The sequence below is a fragment of the Balearica regulorum genome, chromosome 1 (genome assembly GCF_011004875.1).
Source record: "Balearica regulorum gibbericeps isolate bBalReg1 chromosome 1, bBalReg1.pri, whole genome shotgun sequence".
NCBI classification, from domain to species: domain Eukaryota; kingdom Metazoa; phylum Chordata; class Aves; order Gruiformes; family Gruidae; genus Balearica; species Balearica regulorum.
In genome coordinates this window covers 64,710,558-64,734,553 of record NC_046184.1, presented here as the reverse complement: position 1 = coordinate 64,734,553, position 23,996 = coordinate 64,710,558, and the positions used below count along the sequence as shown (strand labels likewise).

Here is a 23,996-nt window from a genome sequence, read left to right as displayed (position 1 = left end):
CCGGTGATCGAGCACTGAGGACACAGCTTCTGAGAGGACAGCAAGGGAGGGATAGGTGGTAAAAATGTTGGGTTTTTCCTAAGGGCATCCAGAGCTCCTCAAATTTTTTGCTACTGCCTGACCATTTGTGAAGACTTAACACAGAGATAACAGGTATTATTTAACTGATGAGAAGTGAGGGGAATGGGAGAATAAAAGGAATGCAGGAAACTATAGGGATGGAGGAGGGCCTGGGTGGGTGTTTTAATGTCCCAGTTTTGTTCCTCCACACCCTCTATTCTCTTTCCTTTTTTTTTTTTTTTAAATAAATTGTACAGATGAACATGGGAGAAGTTCATGCTACTTGCTGGAAGCAATAAAGGTAAATTTCCGTGGCCCATGGATTCCACAGACCTTTGAGTGTCTCGCCTCATCCATCATGGGCTAACTTATGGAACCTAACTGTTCCGTGGCAAGACTCAGTAGCCCTTAGAAACTGGTGGCATGTCCTCAGGTATTTTCCACGCGAGTGAGAGACACGTTGATTCCATCAGCTTCTTCTTCACATGATGCCCGAGTGCCTCAGGTGCAGCCTTGCGATTTCCGAGGATCCTCTTCGACATTTTCAGACATCAGACTGCTGTCTCCAAATCCTCGTGGGAAACCATTTGGTAGTTTTGTCGACTCTCCAGGTAGGAGGCCAGATCTGGGTCACCAGCTTGCTGAGCCCTGTCACGAGGGGTCTTACCCTACAATAAAGAAACATGAAGATAAAGTCTTATGCTAACATATGTAGAAAAACAGATGAAAGCATGACCCAGAGAATGAAGAATAGAAGCAAATTTGGAGAATTTACTTGTTTGTTCTACAAGTTGGTGTTAAGTCAAGATTTTCTACCACAGTCATGAGATTCTGAAGATTTTCAAAATCCTTGTATGGTTTAGGACAAATCATGCAGTTCTGCAACAACATGCTATTTGATATATCACGCAGAAAGGCTCACATGCTGGAAGGAAGTGATTTTTCATTCTAGGGTTACAATCCCTATGTGAATGAATACGACACACAGTACTGTAGCTAACACTTGAAAAGTGCACTTCACAGACTACACGCTTTGCTAAAGATGTGCAGAGAGATGCCCAACATTTGAGATGAGTTCAACGTGTCTCATTCTATCTCAAGTACAAATCATTCTTTAGTGCATCAGTTTGCTACTCCATTATCTGAGCTACCTTGTGAGTGCTGTTAAATTGGACCATAAGTGTTGAACCTAAACTATGAAAAAATATTGGAAACGCATTAATGTATCTCCAGAAAAACACTCCTGTGCCTTGGATTTCTGGACAGGTGAAGATTAACTAGAAGCCACTTGTCTGGATTTCAGCTGTTGCAGAAATTACCTTTTGCAATGTACAGTATCTCATCTGAAAAAGAGATGTTCTCTCTCCCCCTTATAGGCTACCCCATACAGTATAACATGGTAGGAATTGTTTTTAATTGTCTTGCTGCAGCAAAGGTGCTTCTGACTCTGGAACCCAGAGATCCAACCACCTCTCAGCTGCTGACTGCAGGTTGCTTATGTTCAGAAATGCCAGAGGGGCATCTTCTGGACCTGGTTCCCAAGTGATCAGATTGTTGTATTGACAGAATATCCCTAGGCTTTAATTTTGCCTAGACAACTTTCTCAGCCAAGCGTACACCGAGAGAGGGTTGTGGTTAGTGTCACACCAGTGAGCATAGGGGCAAGCGAGGGCAAAAGAAAATGGTTAGCCATCCTCACAAAGCAAGTCAGCCACAATAATGAAGCCTCACAGATGCTATGCAATCACAAACCAAGGCTCCCCCAGGTGGTCCTTGCCCACAGGCCTCTCTTTTGACCACACAGGAGAAGGAGGATGCTGTGCCATGGCGATGCCTCATTCACACCCAACACACCAAATAGTTTGAGGCCAAGCTCACTATGGTGAAGATGACCCACACTGGGGACTGAACTGAAGTTTCTTGTACTTTTTTAAATCAATACAGTTTTCTAAATAAAAATAGCTTGTTTAAAAAGAGCTGCTCTTGGCACACAAGAGGAAACCTCAATCATGCACACAGCGGGGACGGATGCTGATCGGTCTCGCTTGGCTGCAGCATTTTATAACTGGTTGACGGGGCTGGATTACCTTGGAGTCCGTCTTTCTCAGAGAGGCTCCCGCATCCACCAGGAGCTGGCAGACGGCACGGTGGCGCTGGCAGGCTGCCTTATGTAATGCTGTCTCACCCCTAGACCAAAGTACAGAAACCAGCAGTAAGACACATCACACCAATGTACATTTACGAAGTATGAGGTGCAGAGGACAGAGAGAGAAGGATGCTGTATTTCTGCAAGGTTGCCTCTTGCTGGCAGAGGTAGACTTCTGCACTCTCTCCCTGCATCTACATCCTTTGACTCAGTAGGAAAGCCCACAATGCACAAATAGCAGACGAAGAATTTCTGAGGGATGGGAAAGAAACACGCACTGGTTTTATGTATTCAAAGCACCGAATGTCACTTCCCCATCCAGCCACCAGTTCTGCTAACTGCTGCAAACTAGCCACCTTCTTATTTCACAGTAGGCAACACAGCAACAGTGTTTTTTTCTTCCTGCAATTTCTTTCCTCAACCTCATTCTTGGATGCATCCTAGAAAAATCCTGCCCATCAAAGCCGTGACTGGTGCACTTGCTGCCCTGGTTCTGATACCCTGCTCTCTTGGATGTATGAGAGCAAGAGCTGTGGTTTTGTTTTCCACCACTGGACTGGTGAGCTACTGGGGAAGCTTGAACACATGCTTTTTTAAAAGAGAAGGCTATGTAGTGGGAGCAGATTTATTGCAAAGCTCCTCACTCAGACTGGGGCTATGTGTAACAGGCTTCTGAGACTGACTGTAGTACCGAGGTTAAAGAAATCTATCTAGATTTGCCTATGAAGAGGAGGAAAGTATGCTTTGAGTGGGTTGAAGAGCTGTCCTTAATACTAGTGTCCAGCAAGTAAGGCCGCTACATAACCTCCAAAATAGCAAATCACAAGAAATATGTGTAGCAGGACAAATATTGCACCCACCTACCCAGAAAGTGAGAGTGCATAAAGGAATTTCAGCCTCAGTCCACGACAGGGCAAGTTGAAATATTAACAGACAACCTTGTAATGAATCTGCCTCTACTGCATGAGAACCAAATTCAGAATGGGATACTATCTGCTTTCCTCCTGAGGATCAAAAGACAAATTCATGCTGCCAGTTACGGCTTGAATCTTCCCTTTTCAAGAGTTAGTGGCAGAGGGACCTTTGTAAAGGGAAGCCCTCATAGCCATGTTCACTTGCACTTTATTTCAGTGGCTGTGCTGTGCTACTGGATGAAGAGAAACAGACAGTCCATCCAGGCTCCATCACCCCTGGACTGCACACATGTACCTTGTGCAGAACCCTTCTGTCATTCTCCATTCACAGAGGAGGACAATGTGGGATGAGGAATGGTAGCTTTAACCCCTATGAGAAAGGCTACTTTTGCTTCCTATATATTCCATGTACTTCCCAGGATTATTCATGTTCTCCTTATATACTCTTTGTGACACCTTGATTACATAACAAGATGTAGAGCAGTTGGTAATTAGAAAGTAAAGTCTTTTTTTTTTTATAACAGAGGTAATCGAGGTTCTAACTACTTGAGATAAATATTCAACTGTACAGGTTGTGGCCATTTGGGACACTTAAGGCAGAGCACTCTGGATGAATCAAGAAGGGACTGAAGAAAAGGTGTAGAACAAGAAAAGTAATTTCCTGATTTCTGGAATTTACCCTTCATGTGGCTTCCTCAATAACTGGATTCGGGAAACATCAAAGCACCTTGCAGGATTTGTATTCCTCTAGAAAGATTAAGGAAGTGTGGGAAGCAACAGAGAGGAAGTCCTTTTTGGAGTTCAAGAAATATTTGTTTTAGTTCAGAAAGCCACATATGAGGTGGTTGCTGTTTGGCTTTAGGGGGACTTTTGTTTGCTTATTTGTTTTTGAAGAGATGTGCCACTTTACCAGCTTTTTCATTTGAAAGTTTGCCCTTGAAAAAAACAAGAGAAGTCTGCTAGGGTGATGTATATGATGTGAAGGGCAGAGTAGATTGTACTTACGTTTCACTGTCTGTCATGTCCAGTAATTCAGATGGACCTGCAAAAGACAGGCAGGTATGTCATATAGCATTTGTCTGCATGACTAGAAGAATACGACTACCAGGAGAAGATTCCTGGTGCAAATATGTAAGAGAGGCCAACTGAAAGTTCAATTTGCACAAATACACCAAGCTTCAAGTTAATATTTGCTTGTGCAAGCCTTTGCACTAGCAAAATTCTGAATGCACAGTCACTGCTGGAGTGTCAGCACCAGGGAGTAGCTGCCTCTAAATTATACTGGGAATGAATATTCATGGAGTTTATTTTCTCACTCTTCACCTTGCTCAATTAAGTGGTTCACATAAGTACAGTGCATTGAAAATGCTGATATACTGGAAACCCTGATATATTGCAAGTTAAAATCTATTGTTAGTACTAGAGGGAAAATGTCATTAGGAAGTTGAAATTAGCCAAATTCCGTCCTGAATGACATCTCTGTGCTACTCCATTTAATAGCGTTATACAGAATGTAGATCAGGGTGGAATATTCCCAGCGGTCTTTATATTGATATGCAAATCCTGTACTCTACTGGTTAGCAATGATCAGGAAAGTAAGATTAAGAAAAAAAGAAAAGATTTTTGTTAAGTGGGACAAAATAATGCATTTATGCTAATGTTCTTTTGTCCTTGATATTCTCTACAGGCAGATGTTTATAGCAGCAAATTCCATCACTGAATTACAGTGATATGGAAAGGCTAGGATCTGGATAGCATTTGAAACGAGAAAAACTTTTCCCTTTGCAGTCTGGCTTATTATTCTTCTCTCCACTGCTCTGGAGCGTACTGCCAGATGGTATGGGGCAGTTAGCAAGGGGAACAGTGAAACTTTACAGGAATTTTCCTTCCTGTGCATGAATATTTCTCTTCAGCACACTTTGACTTTGAAATTCAAGAGTCCTCGAGAGCTTACAGCAAATCTCACCTGAAACTGAGGAATTTCACACTACTTGCTTACAAAGGCCTACACACAACCTCTCTACACTTCTTTCACTCTGAGCGTGTGTCAGAATGGATGAGAGCAGCCTGTACGTCCCTCACTGCTTTTACAACATACGCATGCAGTATCACCAGGGACAGCCAGCTGCCTTGGCTCCTGGAGCTGCAGGTAGCTCTTTCACTTCTGTCATCATGAGAAAGGGGTGGTCAAAAAAGTAGCATGCTTAGTCCCCAGTGCACACGGCATTGCATACCTATCATGGCAATTCTCCAAACTCATTAGCCACTGTCAATTTTTAATGCACAGCACCCTGACTCTGCCGCCACGCATCCTCATCTCCGCACTTGGCAGTCGTGTGTTCACTCCTCCCTATCAAAAAGAAGAAACACTCAAAGCCCCTGAGCTCCCATAAGCATGAAGAAGGATACAGGGGGCTAAGCAGGGCCCATTGTTGAGAGGAAAGGAAGATAATGCCTGAGAAACTAAAAAGAGAAGAAAAACAGATGAAGAAAAAGACTCCTTTACATCTCCCAGGAGAAAATCATGTTCTCTCAAAAATAGAGGCAATTCCCTATGGCTTGCTGCAATGCCACATCCCAGCGATAGTAACCAGGAATGGCCTGCAGTGTGTTAGAAAAGACACTGCCAAGTAAACTATGGATGGGATAAGGAAGGTTGTGATGCAAAGGTAGAACAGGACTGGCTGCATTGGACATAGAAGTACTTGCCCTGGTGAGCAGCAAAAGGTGTTAAAATATTAGGAGGAAGGATGGAGAGAAGTTAGAAGAATATGACCTGAGAGGAAGGAGAAGCTGGGGCAGAGCAGGTCTGGAGAGATGGGAAGCCAAGGGTGAAAGAAAACTGGTCTGGAACAGGAAGAAACAGCAAGGCTAGGACAGAGGAGCTGAGCCCTGAGGACTGAGCAGGCAGTCTGCAAGTACAGACCTGAGGAGGTGCCAGGTACATCCTGCCTGCATGCAAAGGATGGTCCCCTGGATGCTGTCCCAAATAAAGCATTTCATGGGACTGCCCTGACTCCATTCCAGTCATACATAAGGGCCAGATACTGGGGTTAATGGATTAGCAGCACAACGTGGTACCAGGATTCATTTGTTTCATTCTTTCTGGCCTATCTCTGAAGCTGGAATGTCCCAACTCACACACAGCCTGAGCTGTATCCTTTACTTCTTTATTTTATTTTCACTTGTGCTTCTCTTAAACCATCTCACGCCCTCCTCCTAATTCCCTTTCCCCTCTTTTTTGGACCTCATTTTTACATCAGTCTCCCTGGCGCTGCCAACCGACCATTCCAAATCCCCCTCTGCCCCGGGACAAAAGCTGCACAGATGTGGGAAGGGCTGGCACTGGGAAAGCTAACGGCACTGTCATCCTGGCCCAGCGGGGAGGCGGCTGTTTTACTCCGGGACAAGAGGCAGAGAAAGAAAAGGGGACCAAGGCGCAGAGAGAGAGAGGACAAAATAACCCAATAGAAATCCGGAAGGGAAATGCATGAGTGAGATTTCTATCAAGGAAAACAGCAGGGGGGGAAATAAAAACAAAAGATAGAAATGTGTGGAGAGGTGGAGGGAGGAAAAAAAAAAAGGAGAGAGAAAGAAAGAGAGCGACTTGGGGGCTAAAGAATGGCAGGATGGGGACCGGGGATGGGAGGGGGGGGAAGAAGTTCGCATGAAAGGAGCTGAAAAGCATGACGCACCGAGGGGAAGCCCAGCTGAGATCACTCTCTTTCCTTAACATCTCCGATAGACTGTCTGTGTAGAATTATTAACTTTTTTCCTTCTCTCCTTCTGCGCCCTTTCACTCCACCAAAGCCTCTCTCCAGTTTCTCAGGAGGCAAAGCAGCCTGAGCTGGGGATGGGAGGAGGGAAGGGAAGGAGACGCTCACAAGCAGCTGCCCTTTAGCTGAGCTCACTACAACATAAAAGAGAGACTAAATGACCATATTTCAGAGGCATTTCCAAAATATACAGCACCATGCAGTCCAAATGGCCTCCAGGCCCTCAGCACACCCTGCCTTCTCCAATGGACATGGTTACAGCTACCCACAGGAGACCCACAGCTATTAACCCCTGCCAGTCCCTTGTCCTGTCAGTCCTTCACAGAACTGGGGAAGGACAGCATTGCTTTAAGCAGTAATATCAGACATTATCAGCAATTCTGGGTGTTTATCTGTCAAAACCCTCTTGGTTTAACAACTTGATTGTTTTCTGGGGTACAAAATTGTAATTGGTTCCTTACCTTCAAAGAGGGAATATTTTTAAAATAATAGTAATCTGCAAAGTCAGAACTATTTCAAGCCTTCCCCCAACTCCACACTCCTCGTTTTTACCTGATGTGAAGATTAACAGTGTCTGTTTTTTACTGCTAGTGTCTTTTAGCTGAGAAGTTCCACTGTAAAACAGAGGGCAGTCACATTATGGGAGCATGCCTTCCATCGTAACTGTCTCTCAACCATGTTGACCTAAAATTTGGTAAAGTTGCTAATTAAAATAGATTATTTTATACCTTGTGCCTTCAAGGAAAACTGAGCTGTTTTCTGTTCACCCCTCACAAATGGCTGGTCTGGATGCAAATCCAAATGCATTGATAGATCTTCACTGTTTACTTTGCAGTGCTAAGAGTAATGAAAGCATCATCTTTTTTACCAGAGGATGCTATATTATGGACTGAGGGCATTGAGGTTCGAGGTCACAGAAATGTTCAGGATGGGATGCTCTACTGATTGTTCCATCAGAAGTTCTCACCACAAACTCCCAAGGCAACTGTAAACACCTTTCCTCTCTTCTGTTTAAAATTAAAATACTCTAAAAGAACTACTGAATTCTTGTTTGTCTTTTGAGTCTCTAGAGAAGAGGATAAGATGAGAAGGCGGCAAACCTTGGAATGTCTTGTTTAACAGTTATAAATTATAAATAGTTCAGAACTGCCAGATAAAGACTGCAAGCCAAGTTTGATTCCAAATACAGATGACGATTTAGGAGGACCTTTTCCTAACGGAGCTTCTTAAGCCTTCCTTAATTCTGTTTGTGTTAAGCACATAAACAGTTAACTCTTCTCTAATATGTATGCATTAGGGTATGAGACAGTTGCTGACTGCAGCAATAAGCAGATGTGGTTCTGATACCTACTGAGTTTGGCCCTCAGTTTCAAGCTAAGCGTTCCCTTAGCCCGGCTACAGACAGATCTTAAAAGGTGACCCTCCTACTACAAGCAAAAGACCGCTGGTTTACAAAGGCAGTCTTGAACAACAGATAGGTCTGTGTATCTGCCCTTCCTGCACAGGGGATAGAAAGAAACTGTTTTGCAGGAACAGCAGCCAACACAACTGTTCCTGCAGCAGTAAGCAGCTGTTGTCCTCACACCTACTACATTGGTGCTTCAGCTGCTATTCCAGGCTTGTGCTAGTCTACTGCTAAGTCTCTGGCACCACTGCACAGCAGTCTCCTTGTGTGACTCATCTCTGCTTTTTCTAATTTAGGAAGCGTCATTTTCCTCCCCTTAACATCTGAAATCATTCTGATCAAGATCACAGAGTAACCTCTTGCTTTAATGTCCCCTGCATGTTTGCAGAAAGCGTAAAGCCATCTCCACAAAGGACAGTCACAGCAAAACTACAAATTTTTCCCTCCTTCATAATCCCAGTGCTATGGGCAGGGAGGGATTCCTTACTCCTGTATTGCATTTGATTCACCCCACTAGTTTCACACTAGGCAGTTAAAATTCCTGGTATGGTGGGGTTTGTCTTGGTTGGTTGTTGTTGGTTTTTAAAGATATTCAGAAGATTTTCCCTGTGTGATTAATAATGGGTTTTTTGTGCTGTGTGCTGGAGGGTATTTTGCAGTGGAACTCTTGTTAATGTTAACTGTCTCCAGCCAAGTATGGGAGGCAGAAAAACTGCAGAGGACGTATGGCTGGGCAGAGGTAATTGCCAGAACAGGAGTAAGACTCATTTTTATCCAGGGTGGATATCAGCAGAAATAAGAAGCTAGGTAGAGGGAAAGCCTCAGATATTAGTAGCATTGGTCTTATACACTAATTAATGTTGAGAAGATGCCAGATGCCAGAGAACGCAACAGAAGAACAAGGACATTATGATGATGATGATTCAGCAAGAGAGCTCGTTTGTGACTGAGAAGTGCCCGGGGTAGAAATGAGTTTCATTAATTGCTTGGTGGGAGAAGAGAGGAGGCCTCTATTAGAGCATTGTCCCATGCACTCTCTGATCCCCAGAGAATGTTAAACAAACAATGCATTTGGAGAAGCCCAGAGGACATATGTCTGGAAAGCTGCAAAAGCTTCCTGCCATCCTTGGGGATAAAGAGGGGAGAGAGGAACTGAGCTGACATTTGCTCAACCTTCTGGTTTGTCTTTGTCTAACAGTCCGTAATCCCTCACATTTCTCTATTCACTTCAAAAATTCCCATGGATTCCCTGCTCACATCCTTACCAGCTTAAATGATCTCATTTTAAACCTTCACCAAAGGAATGGTAACTGGGTCAGACTGTAAGTTAAGCTGTATGTGCCCAGGAATAATCCTGGAGAGGCAGCCATGACAGTGAATTGGCACAGGTCACATGCACTGTGAGGTGAGACCAGAGGCAATAAGAAAATTAAGTGAAATTATGCCTGCCTACAGAATTCAGAGGCATGTATATGCACTGTGACTAATGAGATAATCCAGAGAAGTTAAATAGGAGGTAGAGTTAGCACTGGTAAGACTTTTTACAACTGGGGAGAAAACTAGCCAGCATTTGGATGTAAGGCCAACTGCACTTAGCTGCCCATATGTAGGTATCTATACATGAAAGACTAAAGGAGCAGTTCAGACCCCCTCAGTCAGGTACCTGGGGCACAGTTCAGCTACCCACACACAGATGTTTTGTGCCATTTGATATGACTACGGGCAGGCCTTAGGATGCATTTGGAATGGCAGGGATGCTTGCTTGGGCTCCAGCTGCCAGTCCAGTATGGGTCTCCTACAGGCCTCGTATGTTATCTTGTAGACCCATGCAGATGTCCTGGATATCCAAGGGTAAATTACATTAGATAATTATGTGTAGCTAAATGAATAAAGCGCACAGGTAACTGTCAGCTGAATCGCTCGCTGGGCTGCACTGACCACTTTGACTAGGGTGTCCCTTGAGCTAGTCATGCTAGAAGTCTGCTGCTATTAAAGATGCCCTCCTCACTTCCATCTGCCACCGAAAGAGGACAGGTCTCTAGTATCTCTGTCATACAGGAGCAAATGAATTGAGTCATGGATTGAGTCTGTTGACAGTACAGAAACTTAGACCCATAAATTACATGACATCTGTATGTAAACACCTAAACTTAGGAGTCAAGCTTGAGCTAAATCCCACTCCAATTAACACACAAATGTTAACAGATGGCTTATTGCCTCTTCCTTTCCTGAGTTGTGCTTTTTTCTTCTCTCTGTACAATTTCCGCAGTAACTTTTGAACATTATCTAACATTTATTTCAATTGCCAGTCAGCCTCTGTGTTTAGTCCTAATACTACTGCTGAAATAATATAGCTGATTTTGACATCCAGAGTCAAAATAGCCATTGATATTTTGAAGAGGGATCAGAGAAGAGTTACAAGAATGTTTAAAGGACTAGAAAACTTTTGCTATGGTGCAGGAGGCTGATCACTAGGGCTTTAGCTCTGCATGCAGAGCAGTGACAATATTACTGTACCACACTCCAGCAGCCAGTGAACAAGATTACGGTAGTTCAACAGACAGAAACTCCTAAATGTGACTGCCTCAAACGTACATAGACACAGAAATTGCTGCATAGCCTGAGTAAGCATGCCTACAATCACGTTACTGACAAAGATAAAAAGAGTTGAAAAGAAAAAAGGGAAATGGCATGATCACAGCCTATAAATATAAAATGGACATCATAAATTGTTGTTATTGTATGGTCTTACATCTAACAGAGACATAATACTGGAAGGTTGGAAGGGAAGCTAGGCAAATCCAGTCTAGAAATAAATGCACAGATTCTTAACCAGTGTGTTATTAGATACTGAAATACCACCAATGGTTGGATGGGCTCTCCATTGCTGTAAACATTTTAATGGAGATTAGATGCTTTCTACAACATATGCTGTAATTGAAAAACAAATTAGTTCAGAGGATTCCTATACCAGAGGTTCCAACTAGAGCATCACACTGCTTCTTCACAGTGCCCCCACTGATGCAACTGTGAAAACACCCATTCTTCTCAAAAGCCATCTTTATTTTTGTTTCCACACTTCCCTTTATCTGGAGCCATCACTGTCATTGCTACTGCATTCCTAGCCTCCTGCTTACACATGCTGCAGGTGGACATTCTGCTGAGGATGACCACAGATGAGCGAGGGCACTTCCAGCCGCACGGCGTGGTTTTACCTGACTGACGCTTGGCTGAAGTACAGCTGTCTGTGGCTTTGCCCACTGTGACTCACCATGCTCCAGGATGTATTTCACAATCTCGCCATGCCCAGTCTTGGCAGCATGGTGCAACAAGGAGCAGTGATCCGGTCCTTGCATTAACAAATTGGCTCCTTTTTTACAGCATTCTATGAACTGGAAAAAAAAGCACACAGAAAGATAAGATGGGAAGAGCAGAAAAACAAATATGCAAGCAAATTATTTACTAATCTTCATAGGAGGTCAGCACAAAAATGGAATAAAATGAAATAAAATATTACTTTAAAGCCATCTTTTAGGCCCCAGTGAAAAAATAGCTGAAACTAGAAGTATCAGCAATTCTATGGGTAAAGAAGAACAGTTGTATTTCCTAAACAATGAGACATTGCTACTCTACTGGCAATGAATTATTGCTTGCTAGCAATGCTTGCAAACCACTTCTGGTGAAACTGTTGGGATATTTTAAAATATATGTATTTGATAGAAAATCCGTGCTTCTCTACTGAAAATTCCAATTTTTCCTCAGCACATGAGACACACACTTTCTGACTAAGCCAGGTAACTCCACTCAAAAATCCACAGGGAGGTGGGCTTCAGCTGTCCCAGATCTCCCTTCCTACTCTCTGCCCCCTACCTGGGGATGACGGAGGGGAAAGCACTACATGGGGTAAGAACGGGCAGAGAAGAGCAACTGGCCAGGTCTCAGAAATGCTGCAAACTCTGGGGGGTTTGCAGTACAGATCACTGCAGAAAAGAGAGAGAGGATTGTGACAGTGAGGCATCATTTATGATGCAGTACATCTGAAGAAGGGCAAGAAGTTTCCCTGTCAAACTAAACAGGCAAAAAGTTTTCAAGAAGCAGAAAGGAAACAAAATTTTTATGACTGCTGGTTGAAGAACTGCTCCCTAGATGCTGCAGCCACAAGCGCAAGGGTGGAGGTTTAGAAGGGGCATCTGCAGGCAAAGAGCTGGCCTAACAGTACTGTCATTTTTACAAATGGCTCCAAGCTGGCTTCTCGCAGATAAAATTGCAATCATTAATCACAGTCCTCATCCAAATTTGAGGGCATATTTTCAAATCCTGGCTTGGCTACTGAAAAACGTAGCCTGAATAACTGTCAGACATGGAGCTTCAGACTTTGGGCACAAAACATTTTTTTGCATGGGTGCCTTTTCCTCCCAGTAACTAACAATACCAAGACACTACATGTTTTGAGACATCCATCAGATGATAAAACAACAAGCTGAGGTTTGTACTACCTGGTCTGGTGGTTGCCTAGGTAGAAAATAAGAAGTCTCTAGCAACTCTAGGGGCTTGGCCACCAACCGCAGTGCTGTAAAATATCCTTTACTGTGTAAGGCTGTGTCAGAACTACCCTGCTGTTCAGTGTTGCATTTGCCAGTATAGTAATTTCCCTGTTAGTACCTGACACATAGCTCTGTGCAGTGCGCTATGAATCCTCGGCTGAAAGGTGCTGTCTTAACACCAGGTCCTATTCACTTGAATTTCATATCTCACCTGACTGATGTGTTCCCCTAATACTCAGGGTTTCCTGGAAAGGCTGTAAAATGGCATTTGCCAGCAGTCCCTACAGCAGTCTATTTATGTTTTGAGCAGAGGTGTGATAAAATTTGCAGTATATCAGACCTGCAGAAAGCTGTGAAAAAGTGGACACACAGTGCTCTGTACTTACCTTCAGCAGATCACCAGCTATGACTGCCTGTAAAAGTGCTGCAAAAAACAACAGAAAACTAACGTTAGGCAGAAAGCATTACGCGTATAGCCTCACAGCTGCAAACACAGCTCACAGTATGTGCAAGTTAAGACCAATGCCTCAATCCACTTGCATTCTCATATACTATCAAAACCAATGCACACCCTGCACTGTCAGGCAGGTGGAAGACTGTCCATGTTGCACGAAAGCTCTAGGGACATCAAGTCAGCATTTCCAATGCTGCCCTGAGTCTACTCGAGTTTTTGCCTTGAGACACTTCAGGGACCTTTCAACAGTGTCCACAGGGTGGGCCCAAGTCTCTGGCACCTGAGCTGTCACTGAAGACATCAATGTCAAACAGAGAGAACCTGAAAGCATCCTCAGACCTCTCAGACTTTATTCGTATTGATGATGGAGTGGTCAGTTAGTGTCAAATACATTGAGAGTCTCAAGTTGCACATGATTAGGTAGCAAAATAGAAATTTCTTAATAATTATTTGTATTACAAAGTATTTTGACATGCCAGTGGGCAGCAAGTTCCCAGGTTTGGCAGGCAGGGTCAAACACAGAGCAGGAGCCAGTCCCCACCTTTTTAGCCTTTGTAATTTAAACAGACACAGAAGGAAAGAGACACAAAGACAGGCAAAGTGAACAAAGGCTCACAGCAAGGCAGAACACAGGTGTGCACAGAGCCAGGAGCTGTTCACTATCCACTACTGTCTACCTTGTGCCTATTAAAAAGAAGAAGGAAGACAAAAGCCTGGGACTGTATTGCCCTATGTATAGGCTGCATTCAGCTAAAAACATCATGGTGGCAATAATCACAAACATGAGAAGTTATTACAAATCTACTGCTATGCAGCTATTTCCTCCTCTTCTCCTCCTCCTCCTCCCCATCATGATATATAGTAAAAAACAATTATGAATAATCTTTCTGAGAAAGTACTTACGTGGTTTTCATCTTAGAAAGCATTAAACATCTGCCTCAGTTCATACTTTTTCAAGAGTGCCTAAGCCCATTTCTATCTTCGAGTCTAGGCAGTGCAATCAAGTTAAGCATTTGCTCAAGTGCCATCCTTGATAAAGATGCCAAAAGCTCACATAGGGAGGAACAAGAGGGAAGAAAACCATAGTATAGCTGTGCCTCTGAAAAATAACACAGAGGAAACTGCACAGTGTGAATCCCACCAGGAGCTTGTTACGGCTTCAGAAATGACAACACATCCAACCTAAACACTGCTAAGAGGAACGACATGCAAAGACGACTCAGCAAATGTCCCTGTCTTTGAAAACACCTGGGGTTGTACGTGGCTTCCTGGTCTCAGTAATGCCTCATGCTCTGGCCACACGGCAGCAGGAAAAGCAAAAACCCAGTCCAGCTAAGTTCTGACTTGGGAAAGCAGTAGCAGCAATTCTTGTGACATTGGATTTAGGGCAGTTTTACAGTGACCATGAGTTAAACTAAGTCATGCAAATCCCCCCTGGCATCCGTGGGAGGGAGGGTACATAGATTTGAGGAATGGAAAAACACCAGAAGGTAAGAGCTAGAACTGGAAAAATAACATGTACATCTTTTCTTCAGATTTCATTTTCAGGGGTTTATGTCCTTTTTTCCCCCAATAGTTCTAATAGTAGCTCAGCCCAAATTAATAGCAGAGCAGAATTTAACCCCTGTGTCATTCATTTTATCTTTTTCCTCCTTTTTTTGCCAATCTGGGCTACTACAGTCTGGACTTGTATAAATATTTTGCTCTCCTCACACACACGAAAAACAAATGAACTGGTGACACCAGCTTTTCATTGCCTTCTACATCCAGTGTTTTAAGACATGGCTTCCCTGAATTTACTTCCTAAGAGGCAGAGATCCATTTTCTTACGCAAACCATGCTTAAGATTATTACAGAATCACAGATTGGCAGGGGTTGGAAGGGACCTCTGGAGATCATCTAGTCCAACCCCCCTGCTAAAGCAGGATCACCTAGAGCAGGTTGCACAGGATCGCATCCAGGTGGGTTTTGAATATCTCCAGAGAAGGAGACTCCACAACCCCTCTGGGCAGCCTCTTTCAGTGCTCGGTCACCCTCACAGTGAAGACATTTTTCCTCATGTTCAGGTGGAACTTCCCGTGTTCCAGTTTGTGCCTGTTGCCCCTTGTCCTGTCGCTAGGCACCACTGAAAAGAGTCTGGCCCCATTGTCTTTACACCCACCCTCTAGATATTCATAAGTATTGATGAGATCCCCTCTCAGTCTTCTCAGGGCACGTTGCTGGCTCATGGATAACTTGTTGGCCATCAGGACTCCCAGGTCCTTCTCTGCAGAGTGGCTTTCCAGCAGGTCAACCCCTAACCTGTACAGGTGCATGGGGTTATTTCTCCCTAGGTGCAGGACCCTACACTTGCCCTTGTTGAATTTCATTAGGTTCCTCTCCTAATTATAGTTTAGAAAAGTCAGGAGAGAGATCTAGAAAAGTATGAAGTGAAAAGAAAAGCCTGGCAAGCCATGACAAATCTTCTACGTTGAGTATCCATTACCAGAGGTTGGTCTGGTGATAGGGCCATTAGGATAAAGCAGCTCTAAAACACATTCAACATAATTAGACCAATCTTTTCCTCTCTTTCCTAAGCCTCCAATCCAATAAAGCATTTAGGCAGGTGCTTAGCTTTGAGCTAATAACATTCTTTTCACCAAGTCTACCTGCACACTTAAAATGAAGTGCTTTGCTAGAGTAGAACCTATTGCATAAATGAATACATTACAGATCAGCAAAACCAGCTGGTATAACAAGCAGATTAGACTACAGTAAAATAATTCGGTGCTGTAAGCCAGGATGCTGGAAGACTTAGAAGCTATTGAACTAGAAATGGAGAAAGGTTCTTTAGAATAGGGAACACACTTACATAAACTTATGAATATTGCTTAGCACACTAACCCCATAAACACATATGGGACTCCTGGGCATATTGAGGAGGAGGGTGAAGACGGCAAAAATCACCTGGTTGTTAAAGAGGTGGTAAAACAGGCAAGCAGATGGCATTGACGAGAGAGCAGACTGAGAAATTGGACAAAAATGCTGTTAACATGCAATGCCAGGCTAGCTTAAAATTAAAAACATTAAAGTGAGAATGGTTTTATTTCTACTGAGCAACACTGCACTATTGGTGTAATATATAACATGAATTATGCAATTGTTTTATCATATCATAAAATACCTTCAGGTCTTAAAGATGCCTCAAAATTGCTTGATTTCATAAATATTTAAATCAAGTCATTATTTTCTCAACTTCTCCTAAGACAAGCATTTGTCATGACTAATAAAAATGTTTTATTACATTTTTCATTTATTTAGCAAGCAGATTCATTGCTGATGAAAGGTGACAGCTTGGCAAGACTGGAGACTGAAGTGCTCTGTCCATGTAACGAGGAAGCACTCAGTCTGCCGCAGCGGTAGACTCCCCAGGTTGCCTTCTCAGAGAAGCTCAACCCTCTCTACAAGTACACCCCTGCGGACAGCCCCTCCTCCATCACTGACCTTTCTGCTGAAACTGCCAGCAAATGTGTCAATCACTACCCAGGGTGATGGATACTGACAGAAACAATTACCTGCTAGGATATGGACTGCTAGAAATGAGGACTATGGATGTAACAGCTGCTAGAGAATTACGAATTTTTGTTTCCACTGGGTGAATTTTGAGATGAGGTTCTAACCATGCCTGTGGGCCAACTTACAAAAGAAACCTCATTTAAAACAAACAAACAAAAAAACCCACAAAAAACAACAACAAAACAAAAACCCACAAACAAACAAAAAACCCCACCCAAAAACCTCAAACACTTGACTTTTAAATATTGAACAGCTACAAGTGGATAATGCACTTACAGAAAAAAAAACACCATGTTAAAAAGGCTGCTAATTGAATTCAGGTAATGCTGCAAGTTATTGCAGCTTGAGACACAGAAATAATACCTAGTAGTACCTCCACACATGCCAAAACCAGCACCTTTCCTGTGGCCTGCGTCACTCATGTTATTTCTATGCCCACTCTTTCTATTGGAAACAGCTATTTTTATTTCATATTCTAAAAATATAAGTTAATGCTACTGAGTTACATTAAATATTTTTGTTTCTCAGCCATAGAATTAACCTACTAAATTACAATTGCTCTCTGGTTCTGCATGTGAAGTTCGCAGCATTAAAACAGCATTGTAAAATCAGTCGTTAAACACCAGGAAACAGATAACAAAGGAGTGAGGTATTTGTACCCAGTAACTTCAGAGGCTGCAAGATGCCTAGGAAGCCTCAAAGGGCTGTCTGGATGGTCAGAAGAGAAAATAACCCTGCACAGAAAGCAACCTGGTCTCCCTGCAATAGTTCCTGTTGCGCATCTCCCTCCACGGACTACAGAAGTTCCAGGGAAAATGGCATACCACTTGCAGTACCTAAATTAAGAGTCAAACTAAAACAGAGAGGGGATCCTTCAGAATGGCATGATGCCATGAGACATGTCTGATCACCTGCGAGAAGGACAACCAAACAAGGACAAAATGGGGAGGTTTCCAAGGTATGATACTCCTAAAGCCAGGCAACACTCATGGTCTCAGAAATTTTGGGAGCTATTTGTATAGCATACAGGTGCAACATGAGAACACTTCATAAACATAAGGGCTAACAAAGACAGACCCACGACTCCAATGCTTCAAAAGAAAACAGCAGGAGAGGGACAGAAGTCATCACTGCCATCTTGCTCACTTCAAAAGCAATGAAGATTCTCAGAAGCATTGCGAGTAAGGAAAACCTCAGCCAACAACTACCCGTTCCCATCTGCCCTGCAGGAAAATTCCCTCCTGGTGCCAAAGCTGCTGATCAGCAGCAACACCAAGGACATAAGCAGGGCTCAGCACCAGGCTACTATCATGCCAGAATTTTGCTGCTAAAACACTTTCAGAGAGAACATGGAGAAAGAAATTCTTATAAACCCTTGTAGGTAACATCTCAGGATCACAAGGTTCTTTGTTTAAAGTAGGTTGACATGGAAGGTATTTGGTAAATTAGTTAAATAATCATTAGTGAACCAGTGAGAGGAGTTGGCTTTCACTGGACAGAATCTCAAAGAACAGTACAGTTCTGCAGTCTGCCACTGTCAGTGGTACAGAAGTGTCTTTTTAATTGAGTAAAAGCTATCCATAAACCATAAATATCTTCTAGAATTTACCAGTCAGATTGCACACCTGATCTGACCCTTTCCACACCATATTTGCACCCACTGTTGCTATACAAACTAAGCCACAGTGAATGCTGATAAAAATATATGGCTATGTTGAAGCTTTCACCATCTGCAAGCAATTCTTTAGTGAGGGTCTAAGAACTGTCACTGGATGGAGCAGAATTATTTAAAACTATGTTTTAAAGTATAAGTACTATCCAAATGAGTTGTCACATCCATGATTAAAAAGCAGCCAATTTGAGAGCAATGAACGAAATGCAGTGTGAGAGCAAAGTACTATTTGAAATAATACATCTTACCATGGGTTAAAAAATACCAGGCTAACAATGCATCTGATCAGTGTATGACAATGTTTAAGTACATGGGAAATTATGGCAGAATTCAACTGCTATAACTCCAACAGAATTAGAGCTCCTAATATCTTTAGCTCTTTCAAAAGATACAATAAGACAGCTGATGATCTGAAGTGATAAGGACCTTGTAGAAACCTCATTTATCAGGCAATGCCCGAACTGTTCAGCCCTTTCTAAGACATAGCCGGTGCTCGGATTCAGCACTTGGAATTGGTATGCCATCCGCATTTCAGTGCTGGATGTTTCTTACTGGTTAGAGGAAGCTAAGAAAAAATATTAGTCATTAGAGCTTCGGCGTGGGGCCCCCAGAATGTGAGCCTCAGTGTCCAGCACCATCTCTTGCTAGATGTGCTCAGGGGAACTCTTAAGGAACACCTCATGAAATACTGCCTCACTCAAACCTTGCTGAGCTGATAATGAAGAAAAAACTGCAGCAGAAGGTGACATCATCAAATTTCTTGAGAGTTATTAAACTTAACTTGGCCTATCATTAACTTCCAGAACATTTCCAGCTCTTTACTGCTGTTGTAGACTTTGTGAGATTCATAGAGTCAGAAATTTAAAGTAATTACTGTTTTACACATTGAGAAGTTAAAAGCTGACCCTGACTAGAAGAGTGCTTTTACACAGCTGGAGTCTTCTCAGCTGTTAAAGATCAACATTACAGAAATTATAAGAAAACAAGCCCTCGTTCTTAATTTCCTGCTAAGTTTTATAGAAATCAGTAATAACTTCTATTTCAATCACTCAGAAAGCTATGCTGTCATATGAGTGTGAACTCCATATAGATTATCATTCAGAAATACATTCTTTTCTCTGTAAACAACAATTTGCTTGTCACAGCTTTGTACATTCTAGTAAAGATCAAATCTAATACGAAAAACTGACAGTAACATAACTTACCCAGAAATGTACAGAACTGACTTTTTTCTAGTCTAGCCATGATCTTCAACCTTGGCCTGCAATTGAAAGGGGTGGAGGGCACCACAGGGAATTGGTTTGTGGACTACTTCCTTTCCAAGATGACTATGAAAAACAAGCATCTAAGATACAGAGCAGCCCATACACTTGACATTTATGAAGGGTTTGCCAGTCCCATAGAAAAGTTTTAGGGATCCATGGTGAAGAAAGGTTGCAAATCTCTGCATTTGAGCTTTTGCCAACCCTTTTCCACTTCCCAATATTTAACCTGCTTTTAAAGTTACAGAAAAAAATCCCACCTTTAAAATACATACGGCCAAACTGTCTACATAACTGAGAAATTAAATTAAAAAATTAATAACGCTTTGTTGGAATGACTGTGAGCTCACATGTCTTTGATCTACAGACAATCTCAAGTCTCACCAAAGCTGATGATGCTTAAACATTTCTCTTTGAAGCTAAGCTGAGTGGAAGGAGCAATTAAATGTTTTTTCATGTATTTTATGCACCTGCAAGTACTGGAAGCAACTACTGAAGATGATGAAAAGAAAGTAAAAGGAAGTTAAGCCTTGTGGGTTGAGGGGTCTCCTAGATGCTGGCAAAAAAACCCCAAAATAAATGGTTAAATCTTTGTGTGGGTCTAAGAGAGGCAAAAGGCCAGCAAAAATAAAAACAACAAAAGCAAAAATGCCTACTACGCAGACTTGCTTGAACTTCTGCACAAGAAAAATCATGTCTTCTATGTTCACTGAAAAAGGGCTTTACATCAAACAGCTGTCTGACTCTTAAACCAAATTTTCCTCCTGACAGAATGGGGCAAAGGTCCTTGAATATAGGCTAACTGCTTGGGCCAAAGAACTGCACCAAGCAGCAACAGTGCACAACTTATGCCAAGATAAGGACACAAACATTTGTTCCCATCATAAGCATCAGGACTGAATTTTTCCCTACAGCTATGGACAGAAAAAGCTATGTTCAGACAAAAAAAATGTCCATTTTAATGAGAATACCTTGTAAATACAGCACATGTACAGATGGGCAATCTGCCCAATCCTAAAGCTTGGTAGTGCTATTTGACGGTAAGGCTCTTGAGTATATCTGTGTCAGGTGTTAACCTCCATCTTGTTTTCTTTTTATGCTGATTTTTACCTCCGCATTGAACTAAAGCTGACATAAAAGAAAAAAATTGTTGCACCAAGCAGAAGAATATTTTTGCACAATTTTTGAACTTGGGTGCTGAACAATCAAAATGGAACATCTTCAGCAAAAAGATGGCTAACAGACCAAGAGATTCAGTCTCACGTTTCAACACTCAAGAAAGAGGTTGCATTATAACTAAACAAGGGGCATTTTGACATGGAACTTGATTGCCTTAAGCCTGGGGACACATCAACTTTTAAATACAATTATAGCTTAAAAAGAAAAAAAATATCTCACTAGCTATTTTAGAAAGTCTGGCCCTATATGTCAGCGACATCTCTTTCTAATCTAACATCGGCCATGAGAAAAAAGATCCTGGTGGTCTACATCTGAAGCAGCTGTCTGGCGTGGGAATGGGGACAGGTTCTTGGACTTGCTAGAGGAGTTCTGCCTCAGCCTAATGACTGCATAAGAACCATGATGGAAATATGATAGCAAAACCAGAAGCAGTTTAGAGGCTTGCTGCCTAGAACATAGTATCTCTTGCGCTGGCTAAAGAAAAGGCTTATTGCTTTTTAACATTTTTCCAAAATACAACTGTCTGCTGCCATTACTCACTGTCCTAAAAAAACAGGTGGTAAACAAGATTTCCCCACAGGATTTCAGGTTTGGGAAAGGCTTGAGCTTCTTAGGGAATCCAAGAGCAATATCACCAGTCTAGGTAGCTCACGACAGCAGTGCTGTGAAGGACTACTTCCATGAAAGAAAACCAAATAAAGAGGCTGAGAGCTCAAAATGCTCCCAGGAGACGAAGGAAACCAACAGTGCGACAACCTGCTGCAACCAAAAGCTCAAAAGCACATCAGCTGAACAGCAGCCAGACACAGACATCTGATGACTATTCAGCCAGGGGAATATTATGAAGGCCTTCACATAGCATCTTGAGCTAATCCATCTGTACAGGAAAACGCGTGCACAAGCATACATTCTCCTGTGGTTTGAGAGACACTTTTGAAGCATGCTGGCCCTCTGAATAAGTCATACCTCAATAACATCTATTTCTAGGATTGCACAAAGAGGTAGAAAACCCTTCTAAACATTTGTGGGACGTGCTACAAAGGCACTGCATCCTGTGCAGATTCAAAGGAGAGAACTGACACAGTTTTGGCTGCATCTGTTTGCCTAACTTGGGAATAAAACAAAAATTTTAACATGCAAAAATTCATCCATTACTCAGGTGGTTATAAATATGCATTACAAACCTTTTCCTTTTAAGAATTTTAGATTCAAACAACACACAGCATCAAACCACTGTTTAGAGAGGGGAAAAAAAAGTAAAAATAACCACACAGCCTTGCTGAAGGGAAAGAAAGGCTAAATTCTCACTTACACAGAAGTCCCTTCATACAACTCTAGAAGGATAAAGAGGCTTTCAGGCAGATGTAAATTACACTCAAGCTGCCTTGAAGGCCCCATTTGCACTGTCAGACTAGTTTAAAGGTACTTTGATGCCAATTAGAGTCCACCCTGAATTGTGTATGTGGCACTGGTGCTGAGCTGAGAGTGCAGTTTATAGTTAGGAGTGGAAGTATTCAGACCCTAATGCCGAACTTTTCCTGCAAGACCGTTTAACTCAGATTTACAAAAGGAAGGGATGACCTTAAAGAAAAAAGACTTCCTTTGTAAATGGTCCAAAACCCCAAAGAACAGTTGCAGATAAACTATGTACCATCTGGCAGACATTGTCACTTTTTTTTCTTTCCTTTTTCCTTCCACCATTTTTATTTTTAAGCCAAGACAGGAACAATTAATGTCACTTTCAGGAGCTATGCGGGGGAGGAAAATGTCTCTGATCAAGCAACAACACAAGGCAGGGAAGACTTTGGCTGACTAATGCAGCCACGTTATCAATAGAGTGGCATTACTTTGGCAGGAGGAGAATTCCAGGTAAAATATTTAAGCAATGGTTTATTTTTTATTTAAAAATAAAAATAAAAAGGATAGCAAAACAAGGAGCATTGTGAGCCACCCTTTTCCTCCCCTTTCCTGACTCAGTGGACCATTACTATGACAGGCACTCCTACCATACTCCCTTCAGGTTTTTGCTGGCTGCAGTCCCTTTGCCTGGCAATATCTAATTAACTCTTCCCCAACAAGCTAGGGCTTCACAGTAGGACTAAATAATCTTAAAGTCAAGTTCAAGCATTTATTTGCTGGCCAGAGTCTTCAGTGGGTGGAGCACATTGTTTTCTTGTTTTACTTTAACAAGTTGCCACTCTTATCTGACCATGAGCAGCCTCCATCAGAAACAAAAAACAGGAACGAAGTAGGTTGCAAGGTTACCCAGGGCTTCTGCTTGAAAATAGGTGCCCTGATTCAGACAACACATTCCTTACTCCTCCTTCCTACTGAGGGGAAAGGAATAATGGAGGTGGCCATCTGGAAAAAAGCGTTTCCCAGTTTTCCTCTATGACTCATTCAGACGCCCACATCTGCCAGACCTCTCCCTCCCAGCTGCCTACTGACCCCTCAGCCTGCTTAGATATGATGAGAAGTGGGGTGTAGGCACCTTTTAAAGGTTTTGGGCAGAGAGGACCTTCCTCAGCCTTATCTAAAGTGCTTTGACAGAATGCTGTCTCTTGCTATGGGTACCATGGGTCTGCATCCATGTCAGCCTCTGCTGAGCTGAGAAGTAAATGAACAAACTCAGAGCAGATCCCCAAGCAACCGTTGGCTCAGCTTGCCACAGACGTACTTTCAAAACACTATCCAGGAGGGCTTTCTTCCCAAAGTGGCTAATTAATCAAAATAAATACCTGCAGTCAGGAGTCCCCCCATTGTACTGTCTTTGATTTGTTCAGTGAAAGCATTCCAAGACATCTCAATTTGTTGCTAGGTAAACGGCTGCAACATCACCCTGAAGAATACAGCTTCTCAGCTGGAGCTGCACAAAGCCATCACTCTCTCTTTTGAAGGAATGTAGTGTACAAAACAGAGGTGCCTTTTTTTTTCCCCCCCAAATTCTACCAGCACTGAGATGTTTGGGTTCATCTGTAGTACCCTGCTTGTCCTTTTATTCAGGATGGCAGGATGCTTAAAAAACTCTT

At 42.5% G+C, this 23,996-nt stretch overlaps 1 protein-coding gene across 6 annotated transcripts in view; it reads right to left on the bottom strand.

Annotated features, from left to right (window-relative positions):
* Positions 1–287: 287 nt before the first annotated feature.
* The window catches only part of DGKI (diacylglycerol kinase iota), a 219,686-nt gene continuing 195,977 nt past the window's right edge, over positions 288–23,996 (bottom strand). For 3 of the 6 annotated variants that reach the window (XM_075755708.1, XM_075755700.1, XM_075755717.1), the window contains 5 exons: positions 13,232–13,269; positions 11,573–11,693; positions 4,126–4,162; positions 2,148–2,247; positions 472–728 (listed from right to left, as the gene is read on the bottom strand). In XM_075755708.1, the coding sequence (XP_075611823.1) occupies positions 612–728; positions 2,148–2,247; positions 4,126–4,162; positions 11,573–11,693; positions 13,232–13,269 (413 nt within the window). In that variant the 3' untranslated portion in view covers positions 472–611. Of the gene's footprint in view, positions 729–2,147; positions 2,248–4,125; positions 4,163–11,570; positions 11,694–13,231; positions 13,270–23,996 lie in introns of those variants that run through there. The other 3 variants (XM_075755694.1, XM_075755734.1, XM_075755727.1) reach the window with 2 other exon arrangements.